The 13,614-nt window shown below is 43.2% G+C and overlaps 1 protein-coding gene across 3 annotated transcripts; it reads left to right on the top strand.

The window, feature by feature from the left end:
• Positions 1-2,057: 2,057 nt before the first annotated feature.
• On the top strand, positions 2,058-13,179 carry AKT1S1 (AKT1 substrate 1). Of its 3 annotated transcripts, none has more exons than XM_007435536.3 (5): positions 2,058-2,137; positions 3,190-3,656; positions 8,701-8,778; positions 10,467-10,615; positions 12,126-13,179. In XM_007435536.3, exons 2-5 carry the CDS (start codon positions 3,191-3,193, stop codon positions 12,267-12,269), a joined length of 837 nt encoding a protein of 278 aa, XP_007435598.1. In that variant the 5' UTR covers positions 2,058-2,137; position 3,190; the 3' UTR covers positions 12,270-13,179. The 3 variants fall into 3 exon arrangements, with proteins under 3 accessions (XP_007435598.1, XP_007435596.1, XP_007435597.1); XM_007435534.4 differs by having other exon boundaries at positions 2,064-2,238; XM_007435535.3 differs by lacking the exon at positions 2,058-2,137 and adding an exon at positions 2,234-2,363.
• The last annotated feature ends 435 nt before the right edge of the window (positions 13,180-13,614 follow it).

The following is a 13,614-nucleotide window of genomic DNA, read 5'->3' as shown; positions in this document are numbered from 1 at the left end:
CTCCGTTTGAGCCTCCCTCTTCATAGAGTAGGGTTTTTTTTTTTCTGAAGCCGCCATCATTGTTTCTGGCGCGAAGAAGCTCAAGCTGGAACTGTCTGGAAGCGCAGGTGAAGCTTCTGACGCCATCTTTGAAAAGGTCAGAACGGCTGGCTCTTTAAACATGACTTTATCGCTAAGTTTTCTGTCAGAATGCAAGTTATACTAAATAATTATGCACCGGTTAAGGACCGTTCATACATTCGAAGACCTTAATAACGCATGAAATAGAAAATATATTTATGATTTAAATAGGGAGGGTAGCACGTGGAAACATCTGGCTGACTTTGGCCTCGGAAGCTAAGCTGGAGTCCGTCCAGGTGTGATTGGGAGCCCTTTAAGCAGTATCAGCACTTGATATCGAAAAAAATCCCAGAAGAAAGTAATGGCAATGCGTTATTGCCAAGAAAGTTATGTGGCTCTATCCATGACATTATTATATGAAGCTGATCCAGAATTTATCTTTGTTGCAATTTCTACAAGATGCACTCGAAGGGAGGGAATTTATTGAGTGAAACAATATATAAAATTAATTTTGCAGCAGAGAGAAAGTGAATCCTTCTCCCACCTTTATAGATAGGGGTAAACAGCTTTCTATCAAGCAGCAAATAACTTGCAAACTTTGGAGCAGAGTTTCCAACTTGGGGCGCTTCCTGAAAGGGTAGACTTAACTCCCACAATTCTTAGCAAAGTGGCCGGGCTGGCTGGGGCGTCCTAGGAGCTGAGGTCCCCATATCTGGAAGTTGCCAGGTTGTGAAACTCTGCTTGGAATTCTCATATTCTAGAAACAGAAGCGTTTGATGCTGATGATGATTCAATATCTCTCTCCCTGCTACATTCCCCTCAGTATGCAGAATAATAATAATAATTTATTAAACTTCTATGCCACCCAACTCTCAGTGACTACGGGCGGCTCACAACAATCTAACAAAGAAATGAGAATAATATCAATAAAACTTAAAAAATAAACGATGGCTAGTGTGATGAAGCTAGGCGTCTCACTCGCCCTCGCCAAAGGCAAGAAGGAGAAATGTAGGACTCCCAGGTCTGACCAGGAGATGGCAGCAAATAGCTTAGAGCGAGAGGCCCTACGCTAGATAAATAAATAAACTTGAAGATGTGTAGACTTCAGCTTGCAGAATCTCCATGCTGGCTGGGGAATTCTGGGAGCTGAAGTCCACACATCTACAAGCCGCCAAAGTTGATGTACGCTGGCTTAGAGGCTTCTGTCTCTCTTTGCTTGCTGCCTGCTGGTGCTTAGAATAACTGCAGCTCAGCAACATTGTCCCTTAGCAAGGTGCAGCGCTATCCTCACCCTGCCTGTAGCAATCTGCCGATGTTTAAATCTCCACAGTAGCGGCTGAGTGATGTTCTGCATCGGTGTTCCTCAACCTTGGGAAGTTTAAGAGGTGTGGACTTCAACTCCCAGAATTACCCAGCCAGCCATGCTGGCTGGGGAATTCTGGGAGTTGAAGTCCACACCTCTTAAACTTCCCAAGGTTGAGGAACACTGTCCTGCATCACTCGTGCGGAAATTCTCAGCGAGGGTGCTATTTTTTAAACGGTTAGCATTGGGATTCCTCAACTTCCTCGTGGGTATCTTGAGTCCCTCTCTCGCCTCCATCCTTACAAAGCTTCAGCGGGTTTTCTACCAAGTTCACAACCGCGTGTAGCCTTCTCCCTCTCTTCGATATGCTAGAGCTACCATATCTAGAATGTTCGGTGTATCTTCGCTGCCATCCGGATGTTGATAGCCCTCATAATGTAAAAATAATTAAATGAATCAATTTAATAATTAAACGCCTGGCTTGCATAGACAGGAATACGCATGCGTACGGGGAAAAGCTCCCCCTCCGATTCCATCTTTGAGTTGGGCATAATGAGCCAATCGATGTTCTGAACTCCTCCCCCTACGCCCTCCTTTGTTCCCCGCCCTCCATCTTTGAAAAGGGCAGAGTGTGGGCGCTGGTCTCATATCTTGTGAGGGCGGTCGGAGGAGGCGGAGTCTTGGGGGTGGGGAGGGGGAGGTGGCGGTGGCGGTTGTTGTTTAGAAGAGGAGGAGGAGGAGGGGGCGGCATAAGTGTCCTGGGAAGGGTTAAAGGTGAGAGGTCAGGATTCCGGCTGCTGACCCCCAAGGGGGCTGGGGAGGGGAACCGGTCTCCGGTGCTTAAGCGAGGAAAAAGAATTAAGAGACAGGAGAAGGTAATATGCGTCCCCCCTCCCGCCGCTTCCTTTCGGAGCCCTGCTCGGGGGGCTGGGGAGAGGAAAGAAAGATTTGTGCCCGTGGGCGTCCCTTCTTCCTCACAGTGCTGTCTGTCTGTCTGTCGGTATGTGTCCCCCACCCCCACCCCCTGCTTTTATTCCGGGGCTGTATCGTTTGCTGTGTTGCCTCTTTCTCAGTGGCCCTTTTTGCTGTGCCCCATTGGAAAAGGGGGCCTTCCTCCCTGTCGGCGTGGCCCTCTGCCGCCCCCCGCCCCCCTTGCATGCTCCTTCCAGAGCAGTCTTGATCATCTGAACCCAACTTTCTGCCCCGCTGCCCTCCTTGCCAAGCAGACCCCAACTGCTGGCTGCTTGCCTCTTGCAAGCCCACCACTCCGGCTGCTTCTCCCCACGAGAGGAGCCAGAGGTCCAGCCTCTTTGGCTTTTCCAGATGTGCTGTGGCCCCTCTTGGTTTTCCTATAGGCTGTTAATTGTGGCTTCTTAACTTTCTTGAACTCCTGCTCTATCCTGGTAAATGCCAGGTGTTCTGAATTCAGGCCCTGGTTACTCTACGCTGCTAAGCTGAATTCCTCTCTGAGGCAGACCAGGTTTCTTGGCTGCCTGTTCATTCCTGTTCTCCCATAAAAGTGCCCCAGGAAGAACCTGGGCTGTGACATTCAGCTGATTAATTGGTTAGGTAAATCAACTAAAAATATGTTACTTTTTGATTGGGCAAAAGCAACTGTAGGCAGCAGATGCTGTCTTTAAAAAAGGCATCATGTGAATTTGAATGCCTGTTGCAGTGCGGTTTTTGTGTCGCTTAGAAACAGGTGCTTGTTTCCTTCCTGTGAATATTTAATATTTAAATCAGCTCAGCTTTTTAACTATGGATGAGTTCTCTTCTGTTGTGCAACGGTTTAACCTCAGTGTCCTTCTCATTTTGTTTGCCTGCAGGATGACAGATATGGCAGATAATCATAAGGAGAATTGGGCAGCCCTGGTGGCTGCAGCGGAACAGTACCGGCGTCAAACAGGCAACGAAATTGTTTTGCTCACAGCCTTCCAGGCAACCCCCCCTGGCAACTACAGCTATGCGCAGCATGGGAGTGGGGCTCTGGCAGATGCTGTTCAACGCTACCTCGAAGATATTGCAGTGGTTCACAAAACCACTGCTTTCACCTATGCTGCCCGCCCTCCCTCCACCCCTCGTCCACCTCCCCCACAAGGATCCTACTCCCAGAGTTACCCTCCTACCTATGCTCCAGACGAACCTGCCCCACACAGGACGCCTACGTTCCAGGGGGCCTTGCCTCAGGCTTCTGGAGGCCAAGAAGCTAAAGATGAAGATGAAGAAGGGGACAGGAATACATTGACTGAACTGGAACAACCGGGTGGGAGAGAGCCTCCTAGTGACACTACTGGTATGTCTCTGTGCATTGAGTTTGTTTAAAGTATTTATAGCTTGTCTTTCTATAAGTTATTTCAAGTAGCTTGCAATAAATATACAGTGGTACCTCGGTTCACGAACTTAATTCGTTCCACAATTCTGGTCGTGAACCGATTTGGTCGCAAATCGAATCAAATTTTCCCATAAGGTTCAATGTAAATAAGGTTAATCCGTTCTGAACCATATGTATTTTTTTTTTTTTTACCACAAAAATATGAAACAAAGTACAGGCAGTCTCGCCTAGAGGAAGCCATGATCACGTGTCAGAGCAGGGAAGATGGCCGTGGGTCGTGTTCGTCACCCGATGCGGAGTTTGCGAACGGAAGCAAAATTTTGTGAATGCTGTTGTTCGTGAACCGAATTGTTCGTGAACAGAAGCGTTCGTGAACTGAGGTATTACTGTATAGCTGTCAAAAATCAACTCAGTAGGCTGCTCAAAATCACCCCAAAGGTTTTCCTGAAAAGCCAGGCTTGGACAGCACTCTGGAAATTATAGCAAAGAGGTAAAGACCCATGGCTATACATACAGGTAGTCCTCGACTTACGACCACAATAGGGACCAGAAAATTTATCGTTAAGTGAGGCATCATGAGACTGCACCCAATTTTATGACCTTTTTTGCTGGGGTTATTATGCGAATCACCGCAGTCATTAAGTAAATCGCACAGTTCCCCATTGACTTTGCTTGTTGAAAGCCGGCTGGGAAGGTCACAAACAGCAATCACATGACCCTGGGACACTGTGACAATCGTAAATACAAGCCAGTTGCCAAGCACTCAAATTTTGATCACGTGACTGCGGGGACGCTGCAACAGTTGTGTGAGGGCTGGTCGTAAATTGCTTTTTTCAGCACCATCGTAACTTTGATCACTAAATGAATAGACTTAAATTGAGGATTACCTGTATGCACTGCCTTTTTTTTTTTTTTAATGTTCTATAACAAAGGTCAACCTTCCCCAGTCAGGTGTTCTCCAGATGTGTCAGACTTTAACTCCCAGAATCTGCCAGCCAGCATCTGGGTGGAAAGTTCAGGGGAGTTGAAATCCAACCGCCAGATGCCTGAATGCTGAAGTCCAAAGTGATTAAACTACATTTTAACTGGATCTGTTAAGAAAAAGCAACATGATCCACACATTGTGCCAAATCATGACTTGTTTAAGCATAGTTTATAGAACAAACACTGTAACAAAGAAACAAACAAATTGTTTGGTCTAGTGGTGAAGGCACCAGGCTAGAAACCAGGAGACTGTGAGTTTTAGTCCCGCCTTAGGCATGAAAGCCGGCTGGGTGACTTTGGACCAGTCACTTTCTCTCAGTTCACCAACTCACCTCACAGGGTTGTTGTTGTGGGGAAAATAGGAGGAGGAAGGAATATTAGGTACGTTTGCCGCCTTGAATTATTTATAAAAAATAATAAAGGTGGGATAAAAAATCTAAAAAAAACCCCTTGTGTAATAAGAAAAGCCACACTGTCAAAGTTAAGGCTTGGTGAGATGCCCAAACACACTAGCATCATACCACATTCTTTAGCAGGAATAAACACTAGCTATGCACTAGTAGCACATTTTCCAGCAGAAAACCTGCCACTGCTGAAGTGAGAAGGCACATCCCGAGGTATTAGCTTTGACAGAACAGTGGGTAACAGTTTGAGAATGAGGTGAGCACACAGTGGTTATACTCAGTCCCTTGCATTTCTCTCCTCCTCCCTTTTGGCTTTTATACTGTGTTTTTCTGCTAAAAAGAACTTGCAAATCAGCAAGCAAAAACAGTTTAAAAAGACAACTTTATTATAGCTAATAAGCAATGAAAGGGGAGCAGAATAACAAATTGTTGGTGTGTCAGAGGCTCAAAGAAAAAATGAATTCATTTAAAGGTCCCCTGAAAAAGCAATTTCTTAATAAAAATGGAGAGCAATTCATTTTGGGAACAAAATGAAACTCCAGGTGAGTGAGTGTTCCAGAATTGGGTTCCACTGCCAAAAAGGCCCAAGTATTTATCCGCTGAAGCTCAGAACAAAGTCTCTGCTGAATATCTAAATTCATTGTTAGGTTGATATATAGGAGTATGAAACTTCAAATTGTTTCTTTGAAAGATACAGTACAGCTATATGTATTAAGTGTGTAAATTTATCTAGTCACAATAATTCATATCACATATGTATAATAATTTACATTTAGATAACATTTTTTCAGGTGCAGGGAACCATTTCATGTAGCTTAATTTGAGAATCCTCAGAATTCATAAAGGTGAACTTGTACTTCACTCCTATTGTAGAAGGAGATTGAAATAGAAGTCACTTGTGAGTATGTAGCTAAAAAAGGAGGTGGAATACTTTCATGGCTTCTAGTCTTAGCTACTGCACACCAGTAGCTCCATGTTGGGTGTGTCTTTGTACCTTGCCCTCTGAACCTTTAGCCTCTCTTGCTGTGTGTTTAGTGAATACAACATTCCCAAGTGACGCCTGAAGTGTGCAGGAAGGAATTTTTAGCTTCCAGGCTTAGGAGGCCCAAGTTGATACTAGCTGGGATTGTTGGGTTGTGTGAAGGGACTTGCAAAATATATTGTCCCATTCCTCTTAGGCCCCATTTTGAATCTCTGAATCTATCTTGTGGAGCAACAGTAATTTCCTGCAGGCTGCAGCAAGGTTTCAGTGCTCCTCAGTTGGCCTGAATGCTCTTAGGGGCTCCAGCAATGGAGGCCCTCCAGATGTGTTGGATGAGAATAAGGGGAGTTGTGATCAAGTGTATCTGGAGGACGTCAGGTGAAATAGGATGCTCTGAACCAAAAGCTGTGTTATATGTCTCCTGCACTGACATATTCCTGCCTTCCCACAGGAATGACCTGAAAGTGTCTGATGTAGTTTCATCTCTCAGCAAAACAGATTTGAGTATAGTGAATGCTTGCCTGGAGATATGTAAGATTATTTTAAGAGGAGCCTTTACTCATGCTGTTGGTGTGGCATGGTTTTATTCTGCCGAACATGGTTTCCTTCTTCCGTTTTTTTTTTAATGATTTATATTTTACCTTTCTTGCCATAAAACATTCAAAGAGGCCAAAACACACACCTTAAAATCTCATTAAAACAATTAAAAGGATTATTAAGATAACTCAAACTGAAAAGGCTGAAGGGAAAGATCTGGATTCCTTTCATACAGGTGAAAAGAGCAGGTGAATGTGATTCTCCTAGAGTTGAATCCCATAGCTTGGGAGCAAGATAGGAGTCCAACGAATGGAACTTAGAAAATGAGGACAGTGGGATGTCTTTAAGAGGGCTTCTTCTACTGACAATATTTAGACAGAGGCATACGGAGTTAGCCAATCCTTGAGATATTAAGGCCCTAACTTGTTTAAAAACCAGTCTACTATTGCTGTTTATCTTCACCACAACCCTTTGAGGTGGACTAAGGGGCAGTAGTTGGTCTAAATAAGATTTGTGACTGAGGCATTGAACCATGTTCTCTCTAGAATTAGATCTAACACTCCAACTATGAAGACACACTGGTTGACAGTATAGTCTGAGCTACTTGAAAAGTAGGTCATTATTAGGTATGCAAAACCTAACATTCCAAAATATTCCATTCCTCCTTCAGACTATTCTGCTTCTGGTTGTTCGGGAAGTTACTGTGGAGCACCCCAGAACAGCCAGATCAGGCAAAGTCCAGAGAAGCAACAGAGTATTACTGTCTCAGAACATTAGGTTGTGCGCACATTTATCACGTATGGAATGCTGTCTCCAGGGAAGTCTGTTTGGCCCCTACTCGTCTAGAGTTTAAAAAGATAGCAAAAAAGAATCTCTTTTGCTAAGCTTTTTAACTGTTGATTTTTATAGTTTTCATGTTTTATATTTTGTTGTAGCTTTGTAGGCTGCATCAAGTACTTGTAAAAGTGGAAATATGTGCTATAAAATTATTTATTTCATATCCCACATTTATTTTATACATAATATAAACATACATTTTTATAGTGTGTGTAATTCTCCCATTTCCTATTTTCCCCACAACAACAACCCTGTGAGTGGGTTAGGATGAAGATAGTGACTGGCTCAAAGTCACCCAGCTGGCTTCCATACCTAAGGGAGAACTAAAACTCATGGTCTCTCCCGTTCTGGTCCAGCACCTTAACCACTGCACCACACTAGTTCTCTGTAATGTCCCTAATGCAGTGTTTCTCAACCTTGGCAACTTGAAGATGTGTGAACTTCAACTCCCAGAATTCCCCAGCCAGCAGGCTGGCTAGGGAATTCTGGGAGCTGAAGTCCACACATCTTCACGCTGCCAAGGTTGAGAAACACTGCCCTAATGTAATAATATTCTTCCTTTTAAAATTGGCTTCTAATTTTTGAAGTGCATTCCTTTCAGATGTCCTATTGTCATCTGTTGGCATGAAAGTGACGTTGTGTATGCACATGTGCATAGGAGCACATACTCATTTACGTTACGATGATCTACAACCTTGATCCACATTTACTAACCAGATCAGGCCCATTAAGCTGTTATGACTTCTGGTTCACTGTGTACTTATTTTTCTTCATCCTTTCCTCCATCTCATATTGTTCCTTGCTGTACCTGAGCATTTATACACACACACACACACACACACACACACTTACTTTCTGCCTTTGCCTTCAAGGACATTTACAAATTAAAGTAACAAGTAGGACCTTCAACCAGCTGTTGAGGTGTACTTTGTTTCAGGTTCCCAGTCAGTTGCTGAACAACTATTATATTGAGCATGATTGCTTCTAACTGGTCTTTGTTTCAAACACACATACTGTCACTTATGCTGCATTTAGAAAACCTTGATGTTCATCCAAGCCTGTTGATATTTTCCAACTGCGATGGTATTATTTTTGGATACAAAATTTAAAAAAAAAATTGTAGTGTGAGAAAGGCAGCATTTTCATTTAGCTGGGTGATGAAAATTGTAGTCCAACATGCTGGGGGGCAGAGGGTAACATGAGGGTCCTTGTATGGACAGCCACTGTCATTCTAGATTTTAAGACAACTGTCAATTTCTAGGTCTGTTTGTGATGGATGAAGATTCTCCAAGCCAAGATTATGAGCCTTTTTTCGATTCTGACGTGGAGAGCACTGACGGTGAGTGGAGTAGTGCTGTGTAAGGGAGAGAATGCTGAACCCCGTTATCCATTTGAGTTTCTCCCTATTCTTCCTGTGAAGTAGGCATTCTACCTTCTGAGAATTGTTCAAGTCTACTGGATCAATCCAAACCTCCTATGAATTTTTGGTTTCAACTTCTCCCATGAAGTCTCCCTTGTTTGTTGTAAGGATCTTCTTGACAAGTGGGGATCAAGGATTATAACTAGCATAGTTTAGTGGTTAAGTATAAAAAAGAAACCTGCTCAGCTGTGAAGTTCACTGGATGACTTTGGGTAGCCTAGCATACTTTGCAAATTTGTTGGGAGAAGAGAAAGAAAGGGGCAAGTCCTTTGTTTGCGCCTCGGAGAAAGGATATAAATGTGAGGAATAATGAAACAGAGATCCACCTAATTTGTGGGAGAAGGTCTCCTCTACCCAATTGGCTCCCTTAATTGTTTGGTCTAATTAACCTTTAATGGGACTGATAGGCATGGCTAAGTTTGGATCCAATTTACTTTGTTGGAAAGACTCTCAACTTTTTTTTCCTATTTTTAATTTCATTCTTCACAGTTGGTGAGGAGTTATAACTTATAATATACAGTCTGTATATTTGACAGTTTTATAAATAATTTGTTCATTATCGCTTGAGTTTTCATATGGCCATTTGTAGTTTGCAAAAACTCAGAAGCTTGAATACTTTATGACAGCCGTCTCCAACTTACAGTCTTCAAATCTCCTATATTTGGCCATGCAAGCTGGGAATTCTGGGAAATGCAATTGCAACATAACTGGAAGGTGCCAGATTAGTGAAGGCTGCCATATATGGAAACTTTATTGACTGACTATAACGGTATTTGAAATTGCAAGGAGATGCTTCATTTCATTTGTCTCCTTCTAGGTCTTCTATATTCTCTTTGTAATTGAAACTATATTATGGGATGAGAGGAAGTTTTAAATTGTGGATTAAAGATCACTCTGCTGGTGAATCACTTTCTGGCTGCTGGACACTGGGATTTTCAGGAAACAGGATATGGAGAAGTGCTGAATGAGAGTAGCCTTGGCCAGATCTAAAATGAGCATTTCAAGTATTATTTGATAAAAAATATCCTCAAGAATGTATAATCTATGCCCAATACGAACACATTCTTGTAAATACACACTTGGAAACATTTCTGAATAAAGTGTAGAGAGATGGAGGATCTGAGGTAGCTTGTAATCATTAGTGTGTTGCTAGATCCCCTCCATTGTTGCCCACCTTTTGAAAAAGGCTTGTAATAACAAAAAAGGAAGCCAGCATGCTGTACAACAATGCACTTGCTTCCAGCATTGTATCTATTTGTGGGAATACCCTTGGGCTTATCAAGGTCGCACTGGAATGATAGAACATCCTAGTAAATGAGTGTTTTGGGACTGGCCATGAGACTGTATCTGCTGCCAGAATTCCAGATGTGCCTTTGTTCTAAAAGGTTGCCTACCTCTGCTCTAGATATTGTTGAATTGCAACTCCCAGTAGCACCAGCCAACATGGCCAAAGGTTAATGATTCTGGGAGTTGTAATTCAGCAAAGTAAGGGGGATTAATCTAAACCAAGCCACTCCTGCTTTGGATCAAGGTTATGATGCTTACTGCTTGCTGTTTCAACATTGTACAGTTGGTCTAAGCTTTTCTCCCCATCCCCTTTTTCTCAGATGGGAGTCTGAGTGAGGAGGCTCCAGGACAGACAGCTCCTCCACCCCCAAGCCATCAGTATGCCAAATCCCTACCTGTCTCAGTGCCCATCTGGGGCTTTAAAGAGCAACGCCAAGAGATGCGATCCTCTGACGAAGAGAACAGTAAGGTGGGTCAGAGTAGGGATGTGCAACTTGAGAGGGCTGTCATCCGGGGAAGCGGAACGGCTATCAGAGCCTTTTCCTTCTCCTTGGGTGTCACTGGTGCTTTGCTGACTAAGTAATAAAATCCTTGGGAGGAAATTGTTTTGGCTGAGCCTTTCTCAGTTCGCAGTCTGAAAGTAGAGAATCAAACCAGCATTAAAGCCTGATTAGATTCTAAGGGGTGGGCAACCTTTTCCCAACCAGGGACTCAACTTCCCTGGCAGTCTTTTCAGCATCAGAAGACATAAGGGTGATGCCATCAGGGGATTTCCCCTCGTTTTATAGAAGTGGTCATGATTGGAGGCCTGCAAAAAGACCTGTGCTATGCTTTGGGTGGGTATAAAACACCTTGTTTTTAAAAAGTAGAAAATCCTACCACCATAATTTAGTCATATATTGTACACATTTGAGTGGCCATCCTGAGTATGTTGTGCAGTTCGGGGTACCACCTTTTAAGGAAGACTCAGAGAATTTACAACAGGTGCAAGGAGGTTGCTCAGGGACTAAAATTAAGTCTTTGAAGAGAGACTGAGGTAACTTTATGTTTGCTTTAGAAAAGATGAGTGAAAGGAGAATTGATAGCACTTTCCAAGAACCTGAAGGGATGCCTTCTAGAAAAACGTTGAAATCTGTTCTTCATCATCCCAGAGGACAGAATACAGGGTAATGCTCTCAGGTTACAGGAAAGCAGATCAAAGTAGGCAGATTGAATTGTGTAGAAGACTTTCTAACAGTTAGAGCAGTTTAAGCCAAAAACAGGTTGTGGGGTCCCCTGCCTTGGCTGTGTTCAAACAGAGGCCAGGCAGCAATTTGTCAGCATTGCTTTAATTTGGGTTCCTGGACTGAACAGGGAGTCCAAAAGGCCCCATCAAACTCTCTATTTATCTCAAAGCCTGTCTTAGTTTTTAAGAGCAAATAGATAGAGGCACAACAGTCCAATGGTTCGCTCTTTCTCCACTATCTTGGCAATTCATTTGTGCCTAGTTCAGTCGTGACTTTTTGCCTTATTTGTTCTTTCTCAACTATCCCTACACTGACCATTGTGTACCAATAGACCACTTAGCTAGATTTAATGACGAAAAGGGAAATCGTACAATTAGCTACTTCAGAGGAAAAAGAAAAACTCACAAAAAGATGTGTGACCAGTATCTGGGGGGAAAAAAAATCAGAAGTGGCTTGCAGTTCCTTAAATAAGTTAAATCTTTTATCCTTGAAGGCAGGTAATGCAAAATGGCATAATGGGCCTTTTGTGTGGAAAATCAGTTTTCTGGGTTGGTTTTTCTTGCTTTCTTAATTAAGAGTACAAACTGGTCTAGAAGGAATAACGGTGGGAGGAAGAGAGAAGTCAGATTCATAGTGGGAGCTTATCATCAGTGTCAGCAGGAACAAGGGAAGCAGGTGAAGAGAGCTGAAGATGCAGAGGCAGGAGGAAAAGCGAAAACATCCTCATTTCCTCACCTCCATTCCTCTTTGTAGCATTCATCTCCTGACCTCGAGAAGATTGCCGCCAGCATGCGAGCTCTGGTCCTGCGAGTTTCAGATGGCACGGAGATGTTTGGAGACCTGCCTCGGCCACGCCTGAATACGAGTGACTTCCAGAAGCTGCAGCGGAAATATTAATAGATCTGGCCGTTCCTCCTGCAGCATTGGTGCCATCTTCCTCCACTACCAAAAATCGGTGGACAGGGTTCAGAGCTCCTCTCAAGCCATACAGTTCAAATTCCATCCTCCCTACCAGCCTTTGCTCCCACAAGCTTTAATTTAAAATGGGTAACCTCAGATTCACACTACAGAGAGGCTGGAGGGGTTAATTACCTCCTTTTTTTCAACCCAGAAGCCTTGGCTTCTATGATTTGAATACTTAAATATAACAGCCCTTCTGAGAGGGGCTCCTGACACACTTTGATAAAACATACGCACAGAAAGACAGGAACACTAGAGACGTCCTGACAAAAACAGCTCCACCACAGTGCCCTGCCTCTGCCGGCCCCAAATCTATCTTTCTGCAGCAAGTTCTTAGAAATTCTCTGTCTCCCTTTTTCCTCCCCAATAAGTGTCTTAAAAGAAGATCCTTTGCACACAAACTGGGCTTGTCTATACTTTAGTTTAAATTTAACTGTCCCTTTGCGGAACAGTGAATGGAAGGAGGGGACCTTGTCGTCTTGCTGTTTTTTGTTCTCCTTTCTCCCACGTGTAAATCTCTCCCCGTTTCCAGTAGTAGTATTTCAGGGTCCTTTTTACTATTGGGGAGGTTGGTGCAAATGTGCCCTTCCATCCCGTGGCAGGTGGGATGTGAAAGAAGGTCTAGGAGCTGTGTACAGCCTCTGACTATCCCACTCCACCCCAGCATACTTTTGTATCAGATTTTCAAGGGCCATTCTTGGCCCTAGCCCTCTATTTTTGTCCAAAGATGACTGGTGAATTGGAAGGGAAAGGATATTTTTTCTCCTTCCTGCCAGCCTATAAGCCAATAATAATAATAATAATAATAATAAAAAAGTTGTCTTTTACCAGCTCCTTTTGCTGTATTGTCTTTCTGAAAAGAAATGGGTTTAGGGTAGAAATCAGCTGTGCTGGCTAGTTGTTTTGGAGCACAAGTTGGAGAAAGCTGGTTTAAATGGGAAAAGCACCAGGGAAGTTTCCAGAAAGTTCAAGCTTTGAAATTGCACTCCAAGCAGTAATATGAAAAGGCAAAGGATGACTTCATAACTACCTAAATTCTGGGATGTGGAAGGGTTGCAACAGGAATTTTGTTCAGTGAAAAATGGCCTCTTTCCCCATTATTTTTTAAATTTGAATGGGAAGATTCTTTTGTCAAAACATTCATTTTTGCCTTTGTCAAGGAGAGTGATCGTGGGACATCAATAATATGAAGAATTCTAAGGAGTTTATACCCGAAAAAGTTCAGGTTTTCACTTACTCAACTTCCCACCCTTTTTAAGGGATAGTTATAGGTGCAACTGAA

Source organism: Python bivittatus, unplaced genomic scaffold, assembly GCF_059951505.1.
Source record: "Python bivittatus isolate LINGU-HERP-01145 unplaced genomic scaffold, Pbiv_v1 ctg000440_np1212, whole genome shotgun sequence".
Lineage (NCBI taxonomy): Eukaryota > Metazoa > Chordata > Lepidosauria > Squamata > Pythonidae > Python > Python bivittatus.
The sequence above is the reverse complement of the archived record's forward strand: the minus strand, read 5'-3'. Positions and strand labels throughout refer to the sequence as shown.